Source organism: Eurosta solidaginis, chromosome 5 (genome assembly GCF_040869045.1).
Source record: "Eurosta solidaginis isolate ZX-2024a chromosome 5, ASM4086904v1, whole genome shotgun sequence".
NCBI lineage: Eukaryota > Metazoa > Arthropoda > Insecta > Diptera > Tephritidae > Eurosta > Eurosta solidaginis.
The window spans coordinates 30893346-30914349 of NC_090323.1; the positions used below are offsets into that span (position 1 = coordinate 30893346).

General features: G+C 36.2%; 2 protein-coding genes across 7 annotated transcripts in view; one reads left to right on the forward strand and one right to left on the reverse strand.

Annotated features, from left to right (window-relative positions):
* Positions 1–21004, forward strand: part of LOC137253521 (uncharacterized) — a 422466-nt gene that overhangs the window by 346748 nt on the left and 54714 nt on the right. The window lies entirely within an intron of this gene.
* The window catches only part of cmb (combover), a 52680-nt gene that overhangs the window by 12660 nt on the left and 19016 nt on the right, over positions 1–21004 (reverse strand). For both annotated transcript variants that reach the window (XM_067790605.1, XM_067790604.1), the window contains exons 4-7: positions 19418–19983; positions 13407–15339; positions 11453–11859; positions 10425–11191 (exon numbers count right to left, since the gene is read on the reverse strand). In XM_067790605.1, coding sequence (XP_067646706.1) covers positions 10425–11191; positions 11453–11859; positions 13407–15339; positions 19418–19983 — 3673 coding nt within the window. The remainder of the gene's footprint in view (positions 1–10424; positions 11192–11452; positions 11860–13406; positions 15340–19417; positions 19984–21004) is intronic.

A 21004-nucleotide genomic window follows, 5' to 3' on the forward strand; every position in this document is an offset into this window, starting at 1 on the left:
CTTTTTTTCTGTATTATTTTTGTGCTGAAAATATATAAAACCGTGAAAAGAAAAGCCTGCCAAAAGCTTGAACCACGCTGTACCACAATAATTTTTGAATTTCTACAATAATTCAATATTATTGCATATAACTCAAATGATTCTTCATCCCCGTAGGTCCCTCTTTTGATATAATGACGATTACAAAGAGGGAGTAGTATGAGGTGTGGGTTGCAAAACGTTGCAAACTTTGTATGAGATGGATTCAAACGAATTACACCAAAGTTAATTTTCTTGGAAAGTTTGCTTCATGGTTTGAGGAAGATATGAAATTTAAATATAGGCATGTTCAATTGTGAACAAAAGAGCAAGATAAGGCTATAAGAAAGTTTTTTGTTTGGGGTAAATTGAAAATTTTTGGAGGGGGTCCATATACCCCCCCCCTTCGCCTATCCTTTGAATGAAATATATTAATTTTTCAGTGAGTTATTAATTTTTCGCGTCTAAATCATACAAAAATGCCACTGTGCGCTGTGGTGTGTCACATTTGTATGTATGTATGCTGAAACTCGCCTTGGTGGAATTGTTTCAACCAAGGGGAAATCAATAAGGCAAATTCAGCGGCGAGTTCGAATGATTATGTTATTATTGTTTTTTCGCACATACAAATATGTTGTATGGAAGTTTTGCAATTAAACAATTGTAAGGCGAAATGTCAAATTTAACCAAACAGCTAGATGTTTGTTTTGCTATGTTTTTCGCATGCTAATTGAAAAAGTAGTGAAAGCAATCCCTGGCAGCTAAAAATTTAAGTAACAGTTAGTTGCAACTAGTTCTAATGTAGACATTTTTATCTAGTTCGGAACTACAGAAAAGGTAATGCAGCGAGCACAATTTCTACCGCCTAGAACATGACATCACTGTTAAATTTACCAGTTCAAAAAGTTAAGGCGAAATAGTAGAGGTTCCGAAGCGCACCGATTTCGAACTAGAGATTTTCACTATAGGGCAGCTAGTCATAAATGGATGGATATTTTTTTCCACTCGGAGTATTTTTTAGTTTGTATTACAAACGAAGAACACATACTTTTTTATATGGAGGAAAATTTGAACTTCATTGCCTAAGTAGGTAACAAAACGTTGATACAACTGGTGCTAATTTTTTAAATTTCGAAATATTAAAAACCATGTCTAGACGCAGTTTTTCAGTTTTTTTTTTATAGGTGCTTAGCACATTTGAGCAATGTCGAGGCAAAAGGGGGGAGGGTTGCTGCTTTTTTGTTTGGAATTTTGGAACAAAGCTTTCGACTATTGAGCATTTTTATTTTATTAAAAATAGATATTAGGTAATTATTTTAAAATTAAATAATTGCAGGTAATTTTTTTGTCCAAGCATATTCATTAGTGCAAAGGTAGTAAATTTATTTCAAAACCTTTTTAGTTTTTTTGGCGTAGAAGCGCTGTCAGTGTTGTGTTCACTCGTGAAAATTTGTTTAACTTTTCATAATGAGAATAGAATATCGCAATTCACCATTGTGCAGAAGACAAGTGCGATATCTTCAGCATAGACGTGAAAATAGCAAATAGACACAGTCATCTGATTTTTAAAGTCACTATCGTGGTCTCATCTTCCATCTTCTTCTATCACCCGCTGAAGATCGCCGACCGTAGACGCCGCCATATTGAACATTCTGTCAAAATGCTGCCAAAACGCTAAAAGAACATCTTGAACACTCTGTCAGTCAGTTTGACAGATAAAATACGTCACTTATTTTGTGCACAATTCTGAGTTTGCCATTAGTTGGTAGTTTATTGTGTACTTTGTTTTTAAAAAAATTAAGATATCAATTACAAAAAAAAAAAAAAAAAATACACACAGAAACCATACCAGCTAACGCATTAACGGGGCGAAGTGTCAAACGCGCTTAAAACTTTTCAAGGCGAATCCACACAAGGTGATGGCAAAGCGAAATCAAGCAATTCACCGTGCAGTCAAGGCGAATCCATGCAAGGTGGTGGCAAAGCGAATTCAACCAATTCGCTGTGCAGAAGAATTTCAATTCAAAAGACAATTTTCATTGATTTCGATTAACTGATATATTATAGTACCAGGCGTTGTATGGAAAATAATCAAGAAGAAGCAATCAGCTGTTGGGATAACAACACCTGGTACTGAATTCGGTTTGCCGTGCAGTAGAATGTCAAGTCAAACGGAAATTATCATTGATTTCGTTTAACTGACATATTGTTGTACCAAGGCTTTGTACGGAAGACTATCAAGAAGAAGCAATCAGCTGTTGGGATAACAACACCTGGTACTGAATACGCCTGAATAACTTTTATAATTGTTTTTGCTCATTATAAAGCTTTCATGACGTGAAAAAAAATTTTTATGCCCAAAATAGATGCGCAGAGCTTCTTCGCAGAGAGATTTTAAACACACTGGTTTACACTAGGCAAAAAAAGCATTCAATCTAAAACCCCAAAACAAGCACGAACAAGCTTGGGCCTGCTAGTTCATAATACAAAATTTAAATTCGACAAAATTTTTTAGAATTCGATAATTATGTTTCGGATATTTAAATAAATTTTTATTGAGTTTTAAACATATCGTTCAATATTTAACTTAAGTCGCTACATGGTGCTGCCAGATAAAAATACATAGCTGCACGTATGTCTAGAAAAGAAAAAAGTAGCAGTAAAACTAGCAGCGCTGGGGGAAAAACTGCTACGCATCTATTTTAAGCTTTACCATTGTAAACTTTTTTTGTCGAAACATTGAAATAATTATTTAACATTGTTGTTAGGGAATATAAAGTTTCACATGTAAACACAATACTAGTTGTAAGTAAAGAAAAAGAATAACATAATTAGGACCCATGATTCAATTACTAGAGGTTTGTTCTCTAATGACAGCAGTGCTATCGACACTCCTAAGCTAAAAAATCAGGATGGGTTGATTTTACGAAGGAAGGAAAAAGGGGAATAATGCAATCGCATTTAGTGAAAATTGTAGTAGAAAAATAATTAAATAGTATATTAGTAGTGATAGTAAATTTGTAATGCCAGCTGATTTTCGTTGAAATTTTTAATTTTTTACTGAATATTTCATGAAATGATAAAGAGTAACTTTGGGGTATCCACGTTAACTTCTTATTAAATTATCTTTTTGAATATGATTTCTCTCCAGTGTAATTTGTTTTTGTAAACTAATAGCGTTTTCTTTTCTGGTAAAGCCTTAATAGTGTTACGGGCCCATTACTCATACTTAGCATAGACTTGACTTGACTTGAGAACTGTCACTTACAGTTCCGTTAAATGAACATTGCATGTTACTGATTACTCAAAACTTAGCAACACTTAACTTGACTTAGAAGTCTGTTGAATTTTGATTTTCTATGTAAGTTCTAAGTGACGTTTACCTTTTGAGATGCCATTTGTCTTAAACAATTTGTACACTCATAAATTAATTGAAGTACTTAAAACTAACTTTGTTTAAAAACCACCACTTTTTGTAGCAAATATTTCACAATAAAATGACAGCTGGAAAACAACTGATTATGATGCCAGATTGTATGCGCTAAGTGGAGTATAATCGTGACTAAGTTGCCAAGTTGTCAAGTCAAGTCTATGCTAAGTATCAGTACTGAGCCCTTTACTCCTACCCACCCCAGAAATTGTTCAACATTTATAGTGTATGCAAAGAACATAAATGGTTACCCCGCGTATTGGCTGATTTTCACAAACGCGCTGTCAACGATAGTAAAAATTCATTAGCAATTATTTCCTTTATTTCAATTTTCTTCGCTAAAAATTTGTGAAGTTACGAAAATAAATTGGCACGATCAGCTGGTTTAGCAGAGTTGCACTGCCACACCGCCATTTTATGCAGGGTAAAAGTGTAACGCTTATGCGTTGCGAGCAGGCAACAATTTTCACACAAGAACGAAATACCCCGTAAAGGGGTTACCTGCTTTTTATAATAGAACAAAATATACTTACAATCTTTGCGCGGCGTACAAAAAGCGTAAACTTTTGCCAGAAAAGAAAACGTTATAAGTAAAAGGTGTAATCACATAAGTAGATATGCTTATAACCAGGGTCACGTGAATAACCCACGGAATTTTTCTAACGTTAAATGGAGCAAAAGATTTATAGTTTCTCGAAAAGCTCTCAAACTCATCTGTGAAGGAAAATCTTTTGGCATTCGCCGGTACATTGTCGTGAATAACAAAAAAATAAAATCATCCCGCAGTTAAGAAACTTGTAGTCACTTGGTATGGTGTGAAACAAAATCGAAAAGTTTCAAATACCTAAAAAAAGAAACTTGTCTTCACGTCTGGTATGAAAACAAACCGTAAGAGTTTGAACTTGGTGGTGAAAGTTTCAAAAAAAAAAAAAAAAATCATGAGTGAAAAAGTCCTGCAAGTCATAAACTCTTTTTCGAAACATTAAAGGAGTTCAGAATTTTGTGTTGGAAACGTTGCTATTGCAAAGATAAGCTACGGATCGTGACTCAACTTCTTTCATTTTAAATTTTTTCTTTGCACTTTTTGTTTTGTTTTGGCAGTTAATGATTTGCTTTTCAATGTTGAAAAAAATTAACTACGGGCTCATTCCATTTCAAGACACCCGGTCCGCGCAGGACATGATTTTTGATTTCGATGAAATTTTAATATGCTGTTCTTTGGTCAAAATAATGAAACACGTGTTTTTTTTTTTGCCTCAAAAAAATTTTTTTCGGTTTTATCGGCAATTGAATTCGATAAAATGCAATCGATATTTTATTCACCTATTTTTTCAACTGTCAATAACTTTGTCAAAAATTTACCGATTTTCATGATTTTTTCTTTGAAATCTTCGCTATTACTTTTACCTTTATATAAATTTATAAACAATAGCATATAGTTTAAAAAAAATTTTTTTTATTATTTAGTAAAAATTTATTACTTTTTTCAAAAATTAATTTCTCAAAACAGGCTAGTTTTTTTTGTTTAAACTTTTTCTATATCAAGTGAGCAGTTTATATTTTAACTTGGGTAAATATCCATTAGCCAAAACTAGTTGTTTTCGAAATATGACTAACAAGCATTTGGCCAAGTTGAAATATGAACTGTTCAATCAATATCGAAAAAGTTTAAACAAAAAAAAAAAATAACCTTTTTTGAGAAATTAATTTTTGAAAAAAGTAATAAATTTTTACTAAATACTAAAAAAAACTACATGCTATTGTTTATAAATTTATATAAAAGTAAAAGTAATAGAGAACATTTCAAAGAAAAAATCATGAGAATCGGTCAATTTTTGACAAAGTTATTGACAGTTGAAAAAATGGGTGAATAAAATATCAATTGCATTTATCGAATTCAATTGCCGATAAATCCGAAAAAACATTTGTTTGAGGCAAAAAAAAAAAAACACGTGTTTCATTATTTTCACCAAAGAACAACATATTAAAATTTCATCGAAATCAAAAATCATGTCCTGCGCGGACCGGGTGTCTTGAAATGGAATGAGCCTACGGTGTTTGATAAAGCGTTTTCGCAATTTAAACTCAGTTCTAAGCACTTATTTTAACGCAGACCGGTATAATCTTAAAACTAAATTTGGTTTTGTCATATATAAAAAAGTTGTATATATAGGTCCCAACTTCTAACCATGCAGATTTTCTTGTAGCATCTCTATCGAATTTTTGGAGCTCTACCTACGATTGCCTTATAATTTTGGATTAGGTGTCGTGTGTTACCTCCTATTTCTCCTGCTAATATTTTTCATAAATTTGCAAAGAAATAACACAGTTAGTGGATGTAAATTCTGTGGCTACTCGGCATAAACGAAAGTCAATTACAGCTGTTTTCGAGAAAACCAATCTTAAAGTTTTTGAAGTGTTTTTCAAAAGTTGTAAACCTTAATGGCATTAAAATCAAAAAAAAAAAAAAATGTTTTCCTTTTCCGGGAAAAATGCAGTTTTTGGTTATCGGGTATGTCGGAAAGGCAAAGAATTTGATTTGGAAGCAAGATGCCTGCAACTGTCAAACATTATGTCTACCGAGCAAACTTTTTGTGATTGAATCATGATTAACGCTAAACAATTTAAATTTGAACTCTCGTGCAAGCAGACTTACCACAACTGTCAACTTTTCTTATAATAAAATTTTAAAATAAAATATCAATGGATTTAAATGTGCTGCACACTTTTTTATTGAAATAATTACTGATGAATAGCAAAATAGGTGAAATAATTTTTATACAGAAAAAACCATTTATAACCAAGAGTAAATATTAAATTTTCGTATGAATTAAGCAGAGGTTGCCCTTATTGCTTTTTTAAATGAAAACATTTATTTGAATTTTCGATTAAAACTAATCAATAAAATAATAATAATAACTATAATAATAACAGTAATAAGTGAGTAGCAAAAACGCCAAATATAAATATTTTAATTCTATACCGGATATTATATTATAGGGCCCTTATAGGTACAGTGTATGAAATTCGCTCAAGTTAAGCCCCATTCACAAGATATAACCATTCACAAATTGTCATCAAAGTCCTCTATTGGGACTCTAGGGAAACTAACAGTTTCAACAGTGTTGGGCCATAGGTGACCGAATTCGCTACGCGTAGCACATGAGCGGCTGGCCAATTGCTTCGCAAGTTGTTAAAATCGTTTTTTTTATTTTCCTCTGTCGGTAGGCGAATGGTGTATTTTGTTGCGGTTTTGTACTCAAGGTACAAATTCGGAGACGTGTGCCTTGAAGGTAAGAGTGCTATTGAACGTTACTCCTAAGTTATTTGGATCATCTGTTCATTCCACTTCGTAATAAAAGTGCCGGTGGATTTGGTCGATGAAAGTACCAGTGAGCACAAGGTGAAGAAACCAGAAAGAGTGCGGAGATAGCTATTTTAAAAAATAAAATAGTTCTATTGAACGGTCAGGTCCTGTTGTCACTATCGCGCAGTTGTCGTCATAGAAAATGGTAGGATATCCTTTCGGTGGGGAAGGCAGCTTTGAAGAAATTAAACAGAAAGGGAAATAGGGCAACACACTGTGGCAAACCCTGTTTATTTCTCTTAGGTTTTGGGGTTTCGTTCTTCAATTGAAATGACTATTCAGATAATTTTCGGTCCATACTCTTAGACAGGGTGGAGTACTAAGACGTGGTTGACTGCGTTAAAAGCTTTTTACAGGTCAAGTGCCACGAGCACCGTCCTAATACGGGGCTTTGGCTGGTTTTGTTCGTAATTTATCTGGGTGTTTATGGCGTCCACCGTGGTGTGATGGTAGCATGCTCCGCCACCACACCGTATGCCCTGGGTTCACACTCCGGGCAAAGCAACATAAAAATTTTAGAAATAAGGTTTTTCAATTAGAAGACAATATTTCTAAGCGGGGTCGCCCCTCGGCAGTGTTTGGCAAGCGCTCCCAGTGTATTTCTGCCATGAAAAGCTCTCAGTGAAAACTCATCTGCCTTGCAGATGCCGTTCGGAGTCGACATAAAACATGTAGGTCACGTCCGGCCAATTTGTAGGGAAAATCAAGAGGAGCACGACGCAGATCTCTTCGGAGGTTATCGCGCCTTACATTTATTTTTTTATTTATTTATTTATGGCGTTTAGCGCGTTGGTAATGCTATGAATTCTGCGAAAGCCATGCCGATGGGTGGCTAAGAGAAGATCCGCAGTAAAATGAGGGATCAGGACGGTTGCCAACGTCTTCGCTACTGACGAAAGGAGTAATACCGGTCAATATGGCTCACCTGCGTTATTTGGTTTCCCAGGCTTTAGTAGTAGAATTATCCTTGTTATATTCCATTGTTCTGGTATGACAAATGATTTCCACGGCAAGTTGAAAACGTGCATCTGGTAGCTTACTCCCTCAGTTCAATAATCAAATCGCGTTGGGAGATATGAACAAAACTTTCGATATTTCATAGTAGTTAAGAGATATCGTCCAAAAACTTACAACCCAGATAGTTTTTTCCTCCAAAACTGCGCAGGTAATTGAGAGAATTTACTTTGGAACTTCAGATTACACTGGATCACAAATTCCAATTTTTTTTCTACACCAGAGACGCCATTATGAAATTCCTATGTAAAATCACCCCCTGATTTCGAAAATCAATGTTAATTTTAATTCTATGGTAACGTTTTTGAGATATTTACGAATAACGGGTTTTTCCAAAAAAAAAAAAAATTGGGTCCACTTAATCATATATATAATCACATATGTACCAGTAGGGTACTTAAGTATTAAATGGGAATATTTACATGAATGCTTATAACTTTTGTATTAGTCAATCGATTTTGTTGAATGAAAGCTTATTTTTTTTGTAATAAAACAGAGCTTAGAGAGAAAAAAAAATCTGCAAAAAAATAAAAAGTTTTCGAGATCCTTCCTCGCAAAGTACAAATTTTTTTATATTTTTGAATCTGCAGGGCCTACCAAAAAGTGTTGTATGCACAGTTTATAGCCTATTAAAAGCTTCAAACCGTTTTGGAATTGCTCAATTCGTTCTTGAGATATATATGATAAATTTTTATTTTTTTTTTTGAAAAAACGGTTATTCGTAAATATGTCAAAAACGTTACCATAGAATTAAAAATAACCTTGATTTTCGGAATCAGGGGGTGATTTTACATGGGAATTTCATAAAGGCGTCTCTGGTGCATTTTGGCTGTAAACCAGTGTTATCTTATGAAGACAACATACTTAAATATGAGTTTTAACCACTTTGCGACACCCCGTAACCATTTCCAATCGGGGCCAAAATTTATTGTGATAATTTTGACCAAGGCATTCTGTTTGAAGCAGTGAGACTGGAAAAAATAATTTATTTAGTTAATAAGAACCACCCCAATGTACATATAGCTGCGAGTAGAAAAATAGCTGGAAAATTATTATGGAATTTAATAATTTTTTTTGTGTTGTTAAATAACAAAACTATGGAAACCAATTTCAGAAATATACCAGAAGTTTGTAAAGATTTTCACTTCTATCCAGAATTTATGTATACTCTTTGAGTATGCAGCATTTTAATAAAAAAAAGTGTAAGTTTCAAATTCCTCGAACTTTGCATTGATTTTTAAAAATTGTTTTCGAAGAATGTTTTAATCAAATTGTCAATGCGGGCTTTCAGACTCTTCAAATTTTAACTTTCTGAACCTAAAAGTTCTCTTAAATTCTAAATAAAAATTTGCAAATTTTCAAAGTTGAAATACACAGTTATCGTTATTTAAATAATTACTTTTTTTAATTAAGAAAAAAAATATAAAAAAAAATAAAAAAAAATTTAAAAAAAAAAACTGATAAAATTTGTTAGTTTTTTGTGGGTATTTTAGTACTGGCAGGTGTACGCATTCTGAAGAAAAAATTATCAATTGCAAAAAAGCTAATTACTAGCATTATTCATTAGTTACAGTTGCACTTTCTTATTGGAGATCGAAATAAGTAGTACTCAAGTCACTTCACGAGTAATGGAAAAATGACCAGTTCTCACTGATTTCGGCCCTTGACATACAAATGTAGTTAGCTTTTTTCAAAGAAAATAAACAGACAAGAGCGCACGTAAGTTTATTGGAAACCAAATTCTAGTTAGCTCATAGTAAACTTTATTTCGTGCAGGGTATGTGCGCATGGTGTACATTAGGTCGGTACTTATAAACTAAAAAAACGTTTTTTTTTTTTTCAATTTCACGCTTTCAAACTTTAATATCTAGGCCAAATTATTACCCATAAATTTTGTTACCCAATGGAAACGGCCAGCCACTGGTCAATGCTAAGATTTCTTCATGGAGACTCAACAAACAATTTTTAATTTCGAAACAGGCAACCAAAATTATTTTTAAACAAATAATCGACTTGAGACCAGCTTTTGTAGGCTTTCTTACTTGTTTATGTAACTAATTTTGTGACAAGCTTCTTTTTGGCATGGCACGTCTTAACATCGTACAGGTAGGCCGCCGTGGTGTGGAGGTAAGCGTGCTCCGCCTAACACACCAAAAGTGTATATGAAAGAGTTTATCTGAATAATTGCTCGTTTTAAATTAATTTATATAATATACCAAATTTTTTCAATCTAAAATAAAGTTATAATAAATACATAAATACGCAGTTTACTATTACTAATTGCATTAAATTTTAAATTTATTTTAAAAATCAGCGCTAACTCAAAACTCATTTCCTAGTTTCGTTTTGACCTTATCAAAGAATTTCCTTTAGTACTACTCTCCTAATCAGTATTAAATCTAAATTGCTTTTAGTACTCGAAAATAAAGTACAATTTCCACTGATATTATTTAAAATAACCTTATGCACTTAGCACATGCATATATGTATGCAGACGTAAATTACAATATCAATAAATTCAAATGCAACAACAAAAGAAAAACAACTAAGATATTTTTTTGGTATTTTCTATGTAGTTGTATAGAACGAAATTACCTGCGAAAATTGTCCCAATAATTATTAGCGCGATTACCAGGTGGAACTTGATTATTCAATGTATTACCACCAATATTTACATTACTATGTCCATGTTGTTGTTGTTGTTGTGGTGGAAGCTGTTGTTGTTGATGCAATAAATTATTAGCATAATGATTTTGTGTACGTAAATTAGCATTATTCTGATGTATAGCATTATTATGATGATGCATAAAAATTGGGCCAGGTCCAGCTGCATTACCCGCTCCATGTAGTGGTGGTGATTGTGGTATTTCATTATTATAATGCGATGCTGTTGGGACTTGGTTGGATGGGGGTGGTGGTGGTGGTTGTACTGCAGCATTATTTAATGTACTATATAGACCAGCGTTTGTGCTGCTTGCTGTTGCAATATTACTATGTTGTGTTTCAGTACTAAAATTATAGCTATTATTAGCAGTTCCAGCGCCACCATTGACAGATGAAATATGTCGACGTGTTTGACGTTGCTGATATTGCTGTTGTTGTTGCTGATGATGATGTTGATAGTTGGTGAATGCACTATAACGTGCAGCTGTGTTTGTTGCTGCTGTCATGCTGGGTAGAAAGAGAGCAATCGGTTGTTCGGATTGTGCACGATTCTTGCTGCTCAAATAGGAATTATTTGGCAATGAAGAGGCAGACAGTGTAGGTGGTGGCACGGATTCGGCACGTATAGAAAAGGGTAAATCATTAAGTTGGACTGAGTTGATGCCGTTGCTTGTTAATGCCTGTAAGCGTTCTTGTAGCTGTGCAAAGTTAAGAAAAGCGTAAATTTTGCATATCTCGCACAAGGAACATTCTATTTCATCAAGACCAAGGATTGTAAATCGATAGTATTGAGGGCTTTTATCATTATTAATATGTATATGATCAATTTGAAAACGAAAACCAAAGAAAATAAAGTCCAAATTTCACTATTTCTTCACTTGTTATATATCTATTCATTAATTTCAAATATTTGGTTTCTTTGACATAGAACTACCAATATATCTTTATTTATAACTCACCACATGTATTGTTTGGTTTAATGCATCAATTTCACGCTGCTGATGCCATAACATTTGATTACATTGGCATACAGAATTTATAAGCATTTGTTGAGTTTGTACAAATTGATGTAACAGCACGGGATCAGCTGCTAGTTGTGCAGCAGTATTTGTGGAACCTGAAAGTGGTGTTGGACCACCTGTTACAATAGGGGCGTTTGTAACACTATTTCCTCCACTACAAATGCAATCACTGTTAGCGGCTGATTGTGATAATAAGCCAACTGGAGTGAAGGGTGCGCCTGCGCTATGTGTAGTAGTTGCAGAGTTTGGTTGTGTTGCACTAGGTGGATGTGGCGGTGGTGCTGATGCCCCAAAGCCATAATAAAATTGTGGATTCCAAGTATTTGGCAACGGTGGCATAGGCGCTAATAATTAAAACAATAAATATTATTAACATATGAATATATACATATATAAAGCAGTTGTTTCTAAATTACAAAAAGAAAAAAATTTAAAAATATATAAGATGTATAATGTGGCTTATTTAGCCTATATAACTAATTAGATAAAATGTTAAGATATAACTTCTGGAGCTAATCTCTGAACATCACCTTTGAAAGCCGGCCTACTTCATAAAGCTGATTAGAACTAAATACCCCGACTTGATGAATGCTTAAGTTTTTTTTGGAGATTCGTTGTTGTCTTTGTTGTAACCATGTGTATTACGGATACAGGCAGTGTATGGATGCACTTGAGCATGACCTCTATCAACGTCATGCTGAAGCGTGACTTTCTGGTGAATCTTTGGCCCATACGTTTTTCTCTCCAGCGGTTTTCTACCCACTGGGATTAATGGTCGAATGGGATGAACAGGTTGATGTTGCTTTGTACCTAGCATCATTCATACACTGCTACAAGAAGAAGAAGGGATATTTCTTCATAATATTTTACTCGTAAAACAAGAAAGTTTTTAAGTTTAGCAACCGTTTGGTAGACTCCCGATGGTTTTGGAGTGTTATCGATGTTCATGGTCTTTTACCGGATATAGATCGTACGTTTTGGTAACAAGCACCATTTAGGTACAAGCCCGACCATATCAGGAACGATCAAATATGACCACTATGAAAATTCTAGGCCATCTCGCCCCACCCTTTAGTTCCATGGGGAGCTTGGTGTCACCCGAGCCTCACGGGTAAATGTGGTTGAATATTGGGTTGGAGAAGCTATAAAGTGCGCTGGCAACCCTTTAAAAGGTTGCGATATACAACCCCTTGAATCACTTGGGTATTTTACAATACGCAAATATGTCTTACAACAGGCAAATATATCGCGGATCTCACTTATGGCTTAGTAGTGTGTTCGGAAGCACTTTGGATGAACTAAAATCTAACCAGTCTACATATAGTTCAGCGAAATGGAAGCGCGGAGGTTGTTCTCCTGTTTAGGATTCTATTTTTAACTGCCTCCAGAGCTACTTGAGCTATATGAGACGCATCCCTTATTATTATCTACTATCTAATAAGATTCTTTTGAGACAGACATTTTGAAGAACAAATCTCTCAAAATCATCTTCCTCTGGCACCCACTTCAGGTCTATGGTATACTGAGGTGGAAAAATAACGTTAATTATATTCCAAAATTCAGTGCGAATAAATTTCTTTACGCCCAAAAAAATATATAAGCCAAACCCTAACAAGCCAACCTAATAAAACCGCACTGCGTTTTTTAGCGCACGCAACCAACCGGCGTTTTTTGCCCAATGTAAAGCATGTGTGCAAACGTCAAATCTAAATGTCACGCAGAACAAAAATTGGAAATCGAGTTAGGTTTTCACGCAGCAAATTCAATTTGAGTTGCTCTCATACAAGTTGTATGTGCATGAGACATTTTTGACAGAAAATGACTTGCGTGCGTTTATATTAGGTTAGCTTGTAAGTATATGCTAAAATAAAACAATACTTGTACAACTTACGCCAACTACTGCAAGCGCCCATAGCTGGCATTGGTGGTGGCATTGAAAATGCAGAGCTGCCCGATTGCATACTCCCAGCTTCAATTGAAGCGCCATCATGTGTCGTATTTGTAGCGTTCGCTAAAGTCGAGTGACGACGTTCACCAGCACTTGATGTTGTTATATTCGTTTCGAAACTATCTTCTTTACTTAAACGCTGACTTTGATTTTGATGCGAATTATGTGGTGGATTTACATTAACCTTTGACGTTGCTGTGCCGGTAGCTAATGTATGCGCAGTTACAGCAGCTTTCACAGCGGCGCGATGCTGTTGTGCTGGTGTTGATTGTTGTTGTGGTGCTGTAAAATATTGACGTGCTGTAGATGTAGCATTCGATGTAGGAAAATCTGAATCAATTAATTCTTCATCACCATCCGCCTCGTCGTCAGCTTCAGAAACAGTATCACGACCATGTGGTCCCTTGTTATTGCTACTAGTACCAGTGGCGGTGCTGGTATTTGTGTTGGTATGAGTTGGCAACGCTTTTTCATCTTGTTGTTGTAAACGGTGACATAAAATTTCGAACTCTCTTTTCTTTGCTTCATATTCCAATTTGAGTGGATCATTGTGTTGGCTGGTTGTGCATTGTGCCGATGGTGGAGATGGTGTATCCAACTCACGTTGCTTGTGACTACGCGGTGTTGGTGTCGGTGTTAAGCTGCTGCGTTTTAATGCATCCTCACCAAGTTGTGCTGCATCTGCAGCTTGTTGTTTGCGCATTATAATTTCCTCTTTTAACGCCTTAATGCGATCACGTTCGGCTTGCAAACTTTCCGCTTGAGCGCGCAAATCCGATGTAACTTCGTTGATCATACGCATTTTACGTGTCAAATAGGCATCGTCTTCTACACCAACACCACCGTTATCACCGTTGTTTGCTTGCCCGCGAACATTGTGAGCACGTACAACTGATACTGGGGTACATTCACGATCAAATGAAGCAGCAGATGAGTTTGTCGAACGCGATTGTGAGCGCATATCACGTCCAACATCGTTAGCATCATGTGATGTTTGCGCATCAATCATATTAACGGTATCCATCATTTCTTTTAGACGACGCAATTGCTTGCGCATTGTCTCTATATCGGCAACTTTTTGTTGTATTAGTAAAGCGGTGGCTGCTTTCTCTTCAGGATCAACATTATCATTTTTTTTATTTCTGGTACTTCTCATAGGCTGTGCTACGCCACCATTTGCTAGTTTAATGGGAACATTACGTGTATAGGTAACAGGTACAACACGTTCACCATTCATATTTTGTGACTTTAAGCTCTCTTTTGGTATTAAATCTGTAGCAACTGTTGCTTGCGCCAATTCCTCATTTTCATTGGTGGCATTAACACCACTGCTACCATCAGCAACACGACGTTCAGCAGTGCGATTTATGCTCTGTAATTCATTAACCAATGTACGCATATCATCGCGTTGTGCACGTAAAGATTCGAGTTTGCGTTGTAACGCCTCTTGTTCAGCAAGAATTTCAGGACCATCATCGCCTAATAGACTACTCAATTCATTTTGATTTTGTATAAATGTGGTAAGATTTTTCATACGACCAACGAGCGTTGCCATATCTGAATGCACTTGCTCAATGGATTCATATTCAGGTGCGCCATCAGTCGTGCCACTAACTGCTTGATTGGAACAACCGTTCCCGCCACCAAAACTTAAAGTGCCTGCTTGTTGTCGTAAGTGTTCCATTTCGCTCAAATGTTGTTTAGCGGCATTTTGTAAACGTAATAGTTGTTGTTGCTGTTCTTGCATATTTTGTATGTTGCGATTAGACGTTTCCAAACGTTGTTGCAATTCATCAAAGCTGGGTGTACTATCATCGGGAGTAGGTGTCTCTACGCTATGAAGAGACTGAATTGACTGTGCGCGATTATCACTCAACTGCAATAAAATGAAAAAAATAAATAAATAAATAAAATATGCTTGACTATGTGCATTAATGTTATGTATATCTGAATCGAAAAAGGCGTGAGTAACAAATAGAGTCCGACCACCCGATGAGAATGCAATAATATAAAAAAAGTCCGATATGTGGCGCATGGATCGAAATATTTCAAAAAATCGTGTTTGTGGGCCGATTTGGCTCATATTTGGAACACATAATACATACATGAATAGAAAGCGACATATGAAAAAAATCGTCGCCAGGTGGCGCAAGGATCGAGATATTCAAAAAAATCGTATTTGTGGTCCGATCAGGCTCATATTTGGAACACATATTACATACAACATGAATAGAAAGCGACATATGAAAAAAATCGCCACCAGGTGGTGCACGGATCGAGATATTTAAAAAATCGTATTTTCGGCCGATTCGGCTCATATTTGGAACATATATTACATACAGAATTAGAAATCACTTCATGAAAAAAAATACCGCTAGGTGTGACAAGGATCGAGGTATTAAAAATACTCGTATTTGTGGTCCGATTTGGCTCACATTTGGAACAAATATTCCATACAGTCCGGTAGAAGAGAGGGACAAGCATACGTGGCGCCGAGTAGAGTAGAGCCTTTGGAAGGATTATGTGACCTAAATTGTAGCAAATTGTCAGAAAAGAGTCCTTGTAACAACGAGTCACTAAATGAACTAAATAGAATGAGAAATAATAGGCAATTAAATAAAGACTAAAAACTTGAAAATAAAATAATTAAAAAAATTTTAAGTTAAACGGTTTTATTGAAAACAATACTTACATTAAGTAATAATAATACTAAAAGCTAGAAAATAATTAGGTAGGTCCTAGGTACTAGTCATCACACTCCTCATCAATCTAGGGCGTTGATCAGACAATTAGATAAAAGCGTTGGACGCGTAAAATTTCTATTGATAGTCATAAGTAAGACCAACTGAACCTTAATCAGGTTATGCTACGCCTCACATTTTTAGAAATTTCACGCGCCCAACGCTTCTATTTAATTGTCTGATCAACGCTCTAGATTGATGAGGAGTGTGATGACTAGTACCTAGGACCTACCTATTTGTTTTCTAGCTTTTAGTATTATTATTACTTAATGTAAGTATTGTTTTCAATAAAACCGTTTAACTTAAACTTTTTTTTTAATTATTTTATTATTATCGATTTGTTATATGTAGATATCGGTTATGGGCGATATCGAATCGGTTTGTTATCGCCGAGTTATTGGCTTCTTATATTAATTTTTAATAACAAATCGATGGCTTTTCAGAAACAGATCGGTAGCCGGCGATAACAAATCGACAACACACTGATAATAAATTGGTAACATTTCGATAACACAAATTGCATTTCGATAACTAATCTATAACTTTTCGATAAAAATCGATAGTTCTTCGATAAAAAATGTAAAACTCGGCTTTAAATTGGCTAGACAATTGTTATAGATAGCAAATTTATAACACTTCGTTAGAAAATCGATAGCTCGTCCATAAGAAATGATTAACACGCCCATAACCCGAACAAATCAAAGCCATAACTCATTGCTAACAAGCCGTTAATAACACATTTGTCCCACATTACGCTACAGTGTAGTGACTACACTGAACACTTCCACTTACGCTTAACAACATCAAACCCGACTCGATCATTAAGGTACAACAAATGGGGTTACACCCCCATCCCAAGGTACGGACTGATCTGGGCATCGAACCTCAGCTGGTGGAGCTTGTGCACCAATCGCTGCTATGCAGGGTAGTACAGGACGATCTTGCAGGGGTATCGGTGAGCAGGATCGTGTAGGGGAACTCCCCAAGGTGGAGTTCTATCCTCTCTGCTGGGGGTCTTGGCGGTGAATCAACTGCTAAGGGACATATAGGAGGAGAGGGGCTGTAAAGTTATAGCATATGTTGACGACCTTGCCTTGGTGATAAGTGGGAAGTTTCCACAAACTCTCTGCGATATGATGCAGGTGGAATTAAGAAGGGTCGAAGCATGAGCCGCTGATAATGGTCTGGGCGTGAACCCAAATAAAACGGAACTGGTGCTCTTTACGAGGAAGTATAAGATACCACCTTTCTCAACTCCGGTGCTGGCAAACAAAGTGCTTAAGCTAAGCGAGTCCGCCTACTATCTAGGCCTCACACTTGATAAGAAATTGAACTGGACACAAAACACCACGGAACGTATACGTAAGGCCACGGTTGCCCTCTACACAGGGGTATATCCCCTATGATAGTGTATTAGATATACACGGCCATAGTTAGGCCAATATTGCTATACGGGGTGGTGGTATGATGGTGCGCCCTGAATAAATCCTCGACGGTTCTTGCTCTTCAAAAGGTGCAAAGATCTGCACTACTACGCATACGCACAACGGCAAAGGAGGCTATGAATGTAATACTGAACATACCTGCAGACAAAAATGCCCACAAAGAAAACTAGCCAAATAAAGAGTTATTGATCAATTTATTCAATTTGATTTCCGTGTGCGTGTTAAAGAAATTTGATGTTCTCTTCTATGAAATTTTTCCGCGAATGGACATTTCGTTTCATAGAATGTTCGTTTCAGTTGATACATATGTATAATTTGAATTTCATTTATGTGTTGGTACATGTATTGTAAGTATATAAAGATTAATTGCAAGTATTGGAAGTTGACATATAAATTGAGAGGATTTGAACATACATTTTATTATTTGATCAAAGAGAAAATTCGAATAAGAATACTCAAATTTGTGCAGGGTTGTATTTCATTTTTACATTTGGGGATTAATAGTATTGCGACAACAATACCCATAGATATAGTAGGCATAAAATATGCAGCATGTGCAGCTATTTGGCTGTGGAAACTGACCACATGGTCTCACTGCAACCACACTGAAATTCTTGACAGATTCTGCATACCAGAATGGACATATTTCTGCAAACCATATAACAACTTTAACAAGGGATAAGAGATATTAATCCCTGAGAGGGAACAGTGGGTGAATGACCCAGATTGGCCCACTGACATCATTCAGATCTACACAGATGGATCTAAACTGGATAACAGGGTCGGAGGTGGTGTCTATTCGGAACGATTGGACATACGAAGATCGTTTCGCCTTCCGATCACTCTAGCATATTTCAGGCCGAGCTTGCGGCCATCCAAGACGCTGTGGACTGCCTTAGGCAGAGGGCAGTCTCTCAGAAGCACATTTTTTATTTTCTCAGACAGTTAAGAAGCACTGAAAGCCCTTGACTCTGTCACAACTAATTCTGAAACTGTAGTAGGCTGTCGCAGATCACTTAATGTGATGGCTGAACAGTTTACTCTACATCTGGTATGGGTTCCGGGACATAAGGGCATACCAGGTAATGAGATGGAGGATGAGCTTGCAAGAAAGGGTACCTCCTTTCCACTTTCGCCATTCTGGAAGAGGTTGGGCATGCCGCTCTCCACCTGCAAGCTCAAGATAAAGGAGGCTCTACTGATGGAAGCCGGAGCCAGTTGGAAGCATCATGATAGATGCCACACGGCAAAACTCACATGGCCGGAATGGAATGAGAAGATATCGCGAGAGCTTCTCACCCTCCGTAAGAGGGATATTTCCTTAGTTGTAGGTCTTCTTACTGGTCACGTTTGTAATGGACCACATGCGTAAAGGATTGGCGCTCCACTTAATGACTATTGTAGAAGCTGCGGTAACGAAGAAGAGTCTGAAACTGTTAGGCAACTACTCTGCGAATGTCCAGCGCTCGGTAGAAGAAGGCAACGTTTTATGGGCAAGATGTTTCTCGTAGATCTGACTGATATAGGTGAGGTCAATACACGACGCTTAGTTAGCTTCACAAACTCAACGTAGTGGTTTGAATAGGAAAGTGTAGGAAGAAATCCGTGTGGTTTCACAATGGGCCCATAAAGGCCTAGGTGTGCCGCTCCGATGCGGACGGCAGCCACTCAAACCTAACCTAACACTACGCTTACCCTCAGGATTCCACCATATCATTAGCTAAGATGTTTATAGATCAAGAAAGAAATAAAAAGAATTCTTGCTCACCTCACTGTGTGCAACGTCCTCAAGACTTGTAGAATTCACTACAACGTCGCGCTCCATACTTTCTGGTTTATTTTCATGTACCATTTCCGATTTTGTGAAAATTCCTTGCGTAGCTAAATTATTAATAACTGTTGACGATGACGTCACCTCTACGCTTTGAGTTGTACGCTGTGTTTGTTGATAGAGCTCACCACCAGCTGAAGCTGCGGTTAAGCGTAAGTAATACTTAATTGCTTGTAAACGTTGCAAGAGAAGTGATTCAACGTTTATGTAGCCACCATCGAACTGATTGGAATTGATTACAGGCGTTGTAGCGTACGCTGTTGCTATTGTTGGTCTAACAGATGTTTGTATTGTCGGTAGACTAGCTGCCAAACTTAAAAGATTCAAAGGTATCAAAGAATTATTATTCGATTTCGTATGTAGCTTTACAAGCGTGTTAGATATCGGATTTGTTGTCGTTTGGGATTCGTTTAAAAGCGTTCGTAATTCTTTGACGTTTGTTATGACGTCGACGTCTTCGTGTACTGGTTCTGCATAGGTTGGTTGTGAATTATTCAATAAAGCTATGGATTATAGAGAAAAATATATATACAGTATTTTTTTGAAAATGTGAAATTATCAAATTTTTAAGAAAACTTAGATTAATATATATATATCGCCAGTTTAAAGTACCTTATTTTGGAAATAGCTCATTGGTACAACTTTTTATACTCCGCTGAGCAGAGCTCACAGAATATATTAATTTCGTTCGCATAACGGTACCCCGTAACGGCATAAACTAATCGAGATAGATATAGCCTTATATATCAAAATGATCTGGGCGAAAAAAGAAATTCATTTAGCCATGTCCGTCCGTCTGTCTGTCCGTCAACACGATAATTTGCGTAAATTTTGAGGTATCTTAATGAAATTTGGTATGTAAGTTCCAGGGCACTTATCTCAGATCGCTATTTAAGATGAGCGCAATCGGACTATAACCACGCCCACTTTTTCGATATCGAAAATTTCGAAAAACCGAAAAATGCGATAATTCATTACCAAAGACGGATAATGCGATGAAACTTGGTAGGTGAGTTGACCTTATGACGCAGAATAGAAAAGTAGTAAAATTTTGGACAATGGGCATGGCACCGCCCACTTTTAAAAGAAATTAATTTAAAAGTTTTGCAAGCCGTAATTTGGCAGTCGTTGAAGATATCATGATGAAATTTGGCAGGAACGTTACTCCTATTACTATATGTCTTCTAAATAAAAATTAGCAAAAGAATATAAGTTAGTATATAAGTAAATAACGTCAACAATGAACTCCAGTAATGATATGGTTCAACAAAATACAAAAAATAAAAGAAAATTTCAAAATGGATGTGGTTCCGCCCTTTTTTTATTTAATTTGTCTAGAATACTTTTAATATCATAAGTCGACCAAAAATTTACCAATCCTTGTGAAATTTGCTAAGGGCATAGCTTGTATGAAGATAACTGTTTTCTGTGAAAATGGGCGAATCGGTTGAAGCTACGCCCAGTTTTTATACACAGTCGACCGTCTGTCCTTCCGTTGAGCCGTTAACACGATAACTTGAGGAA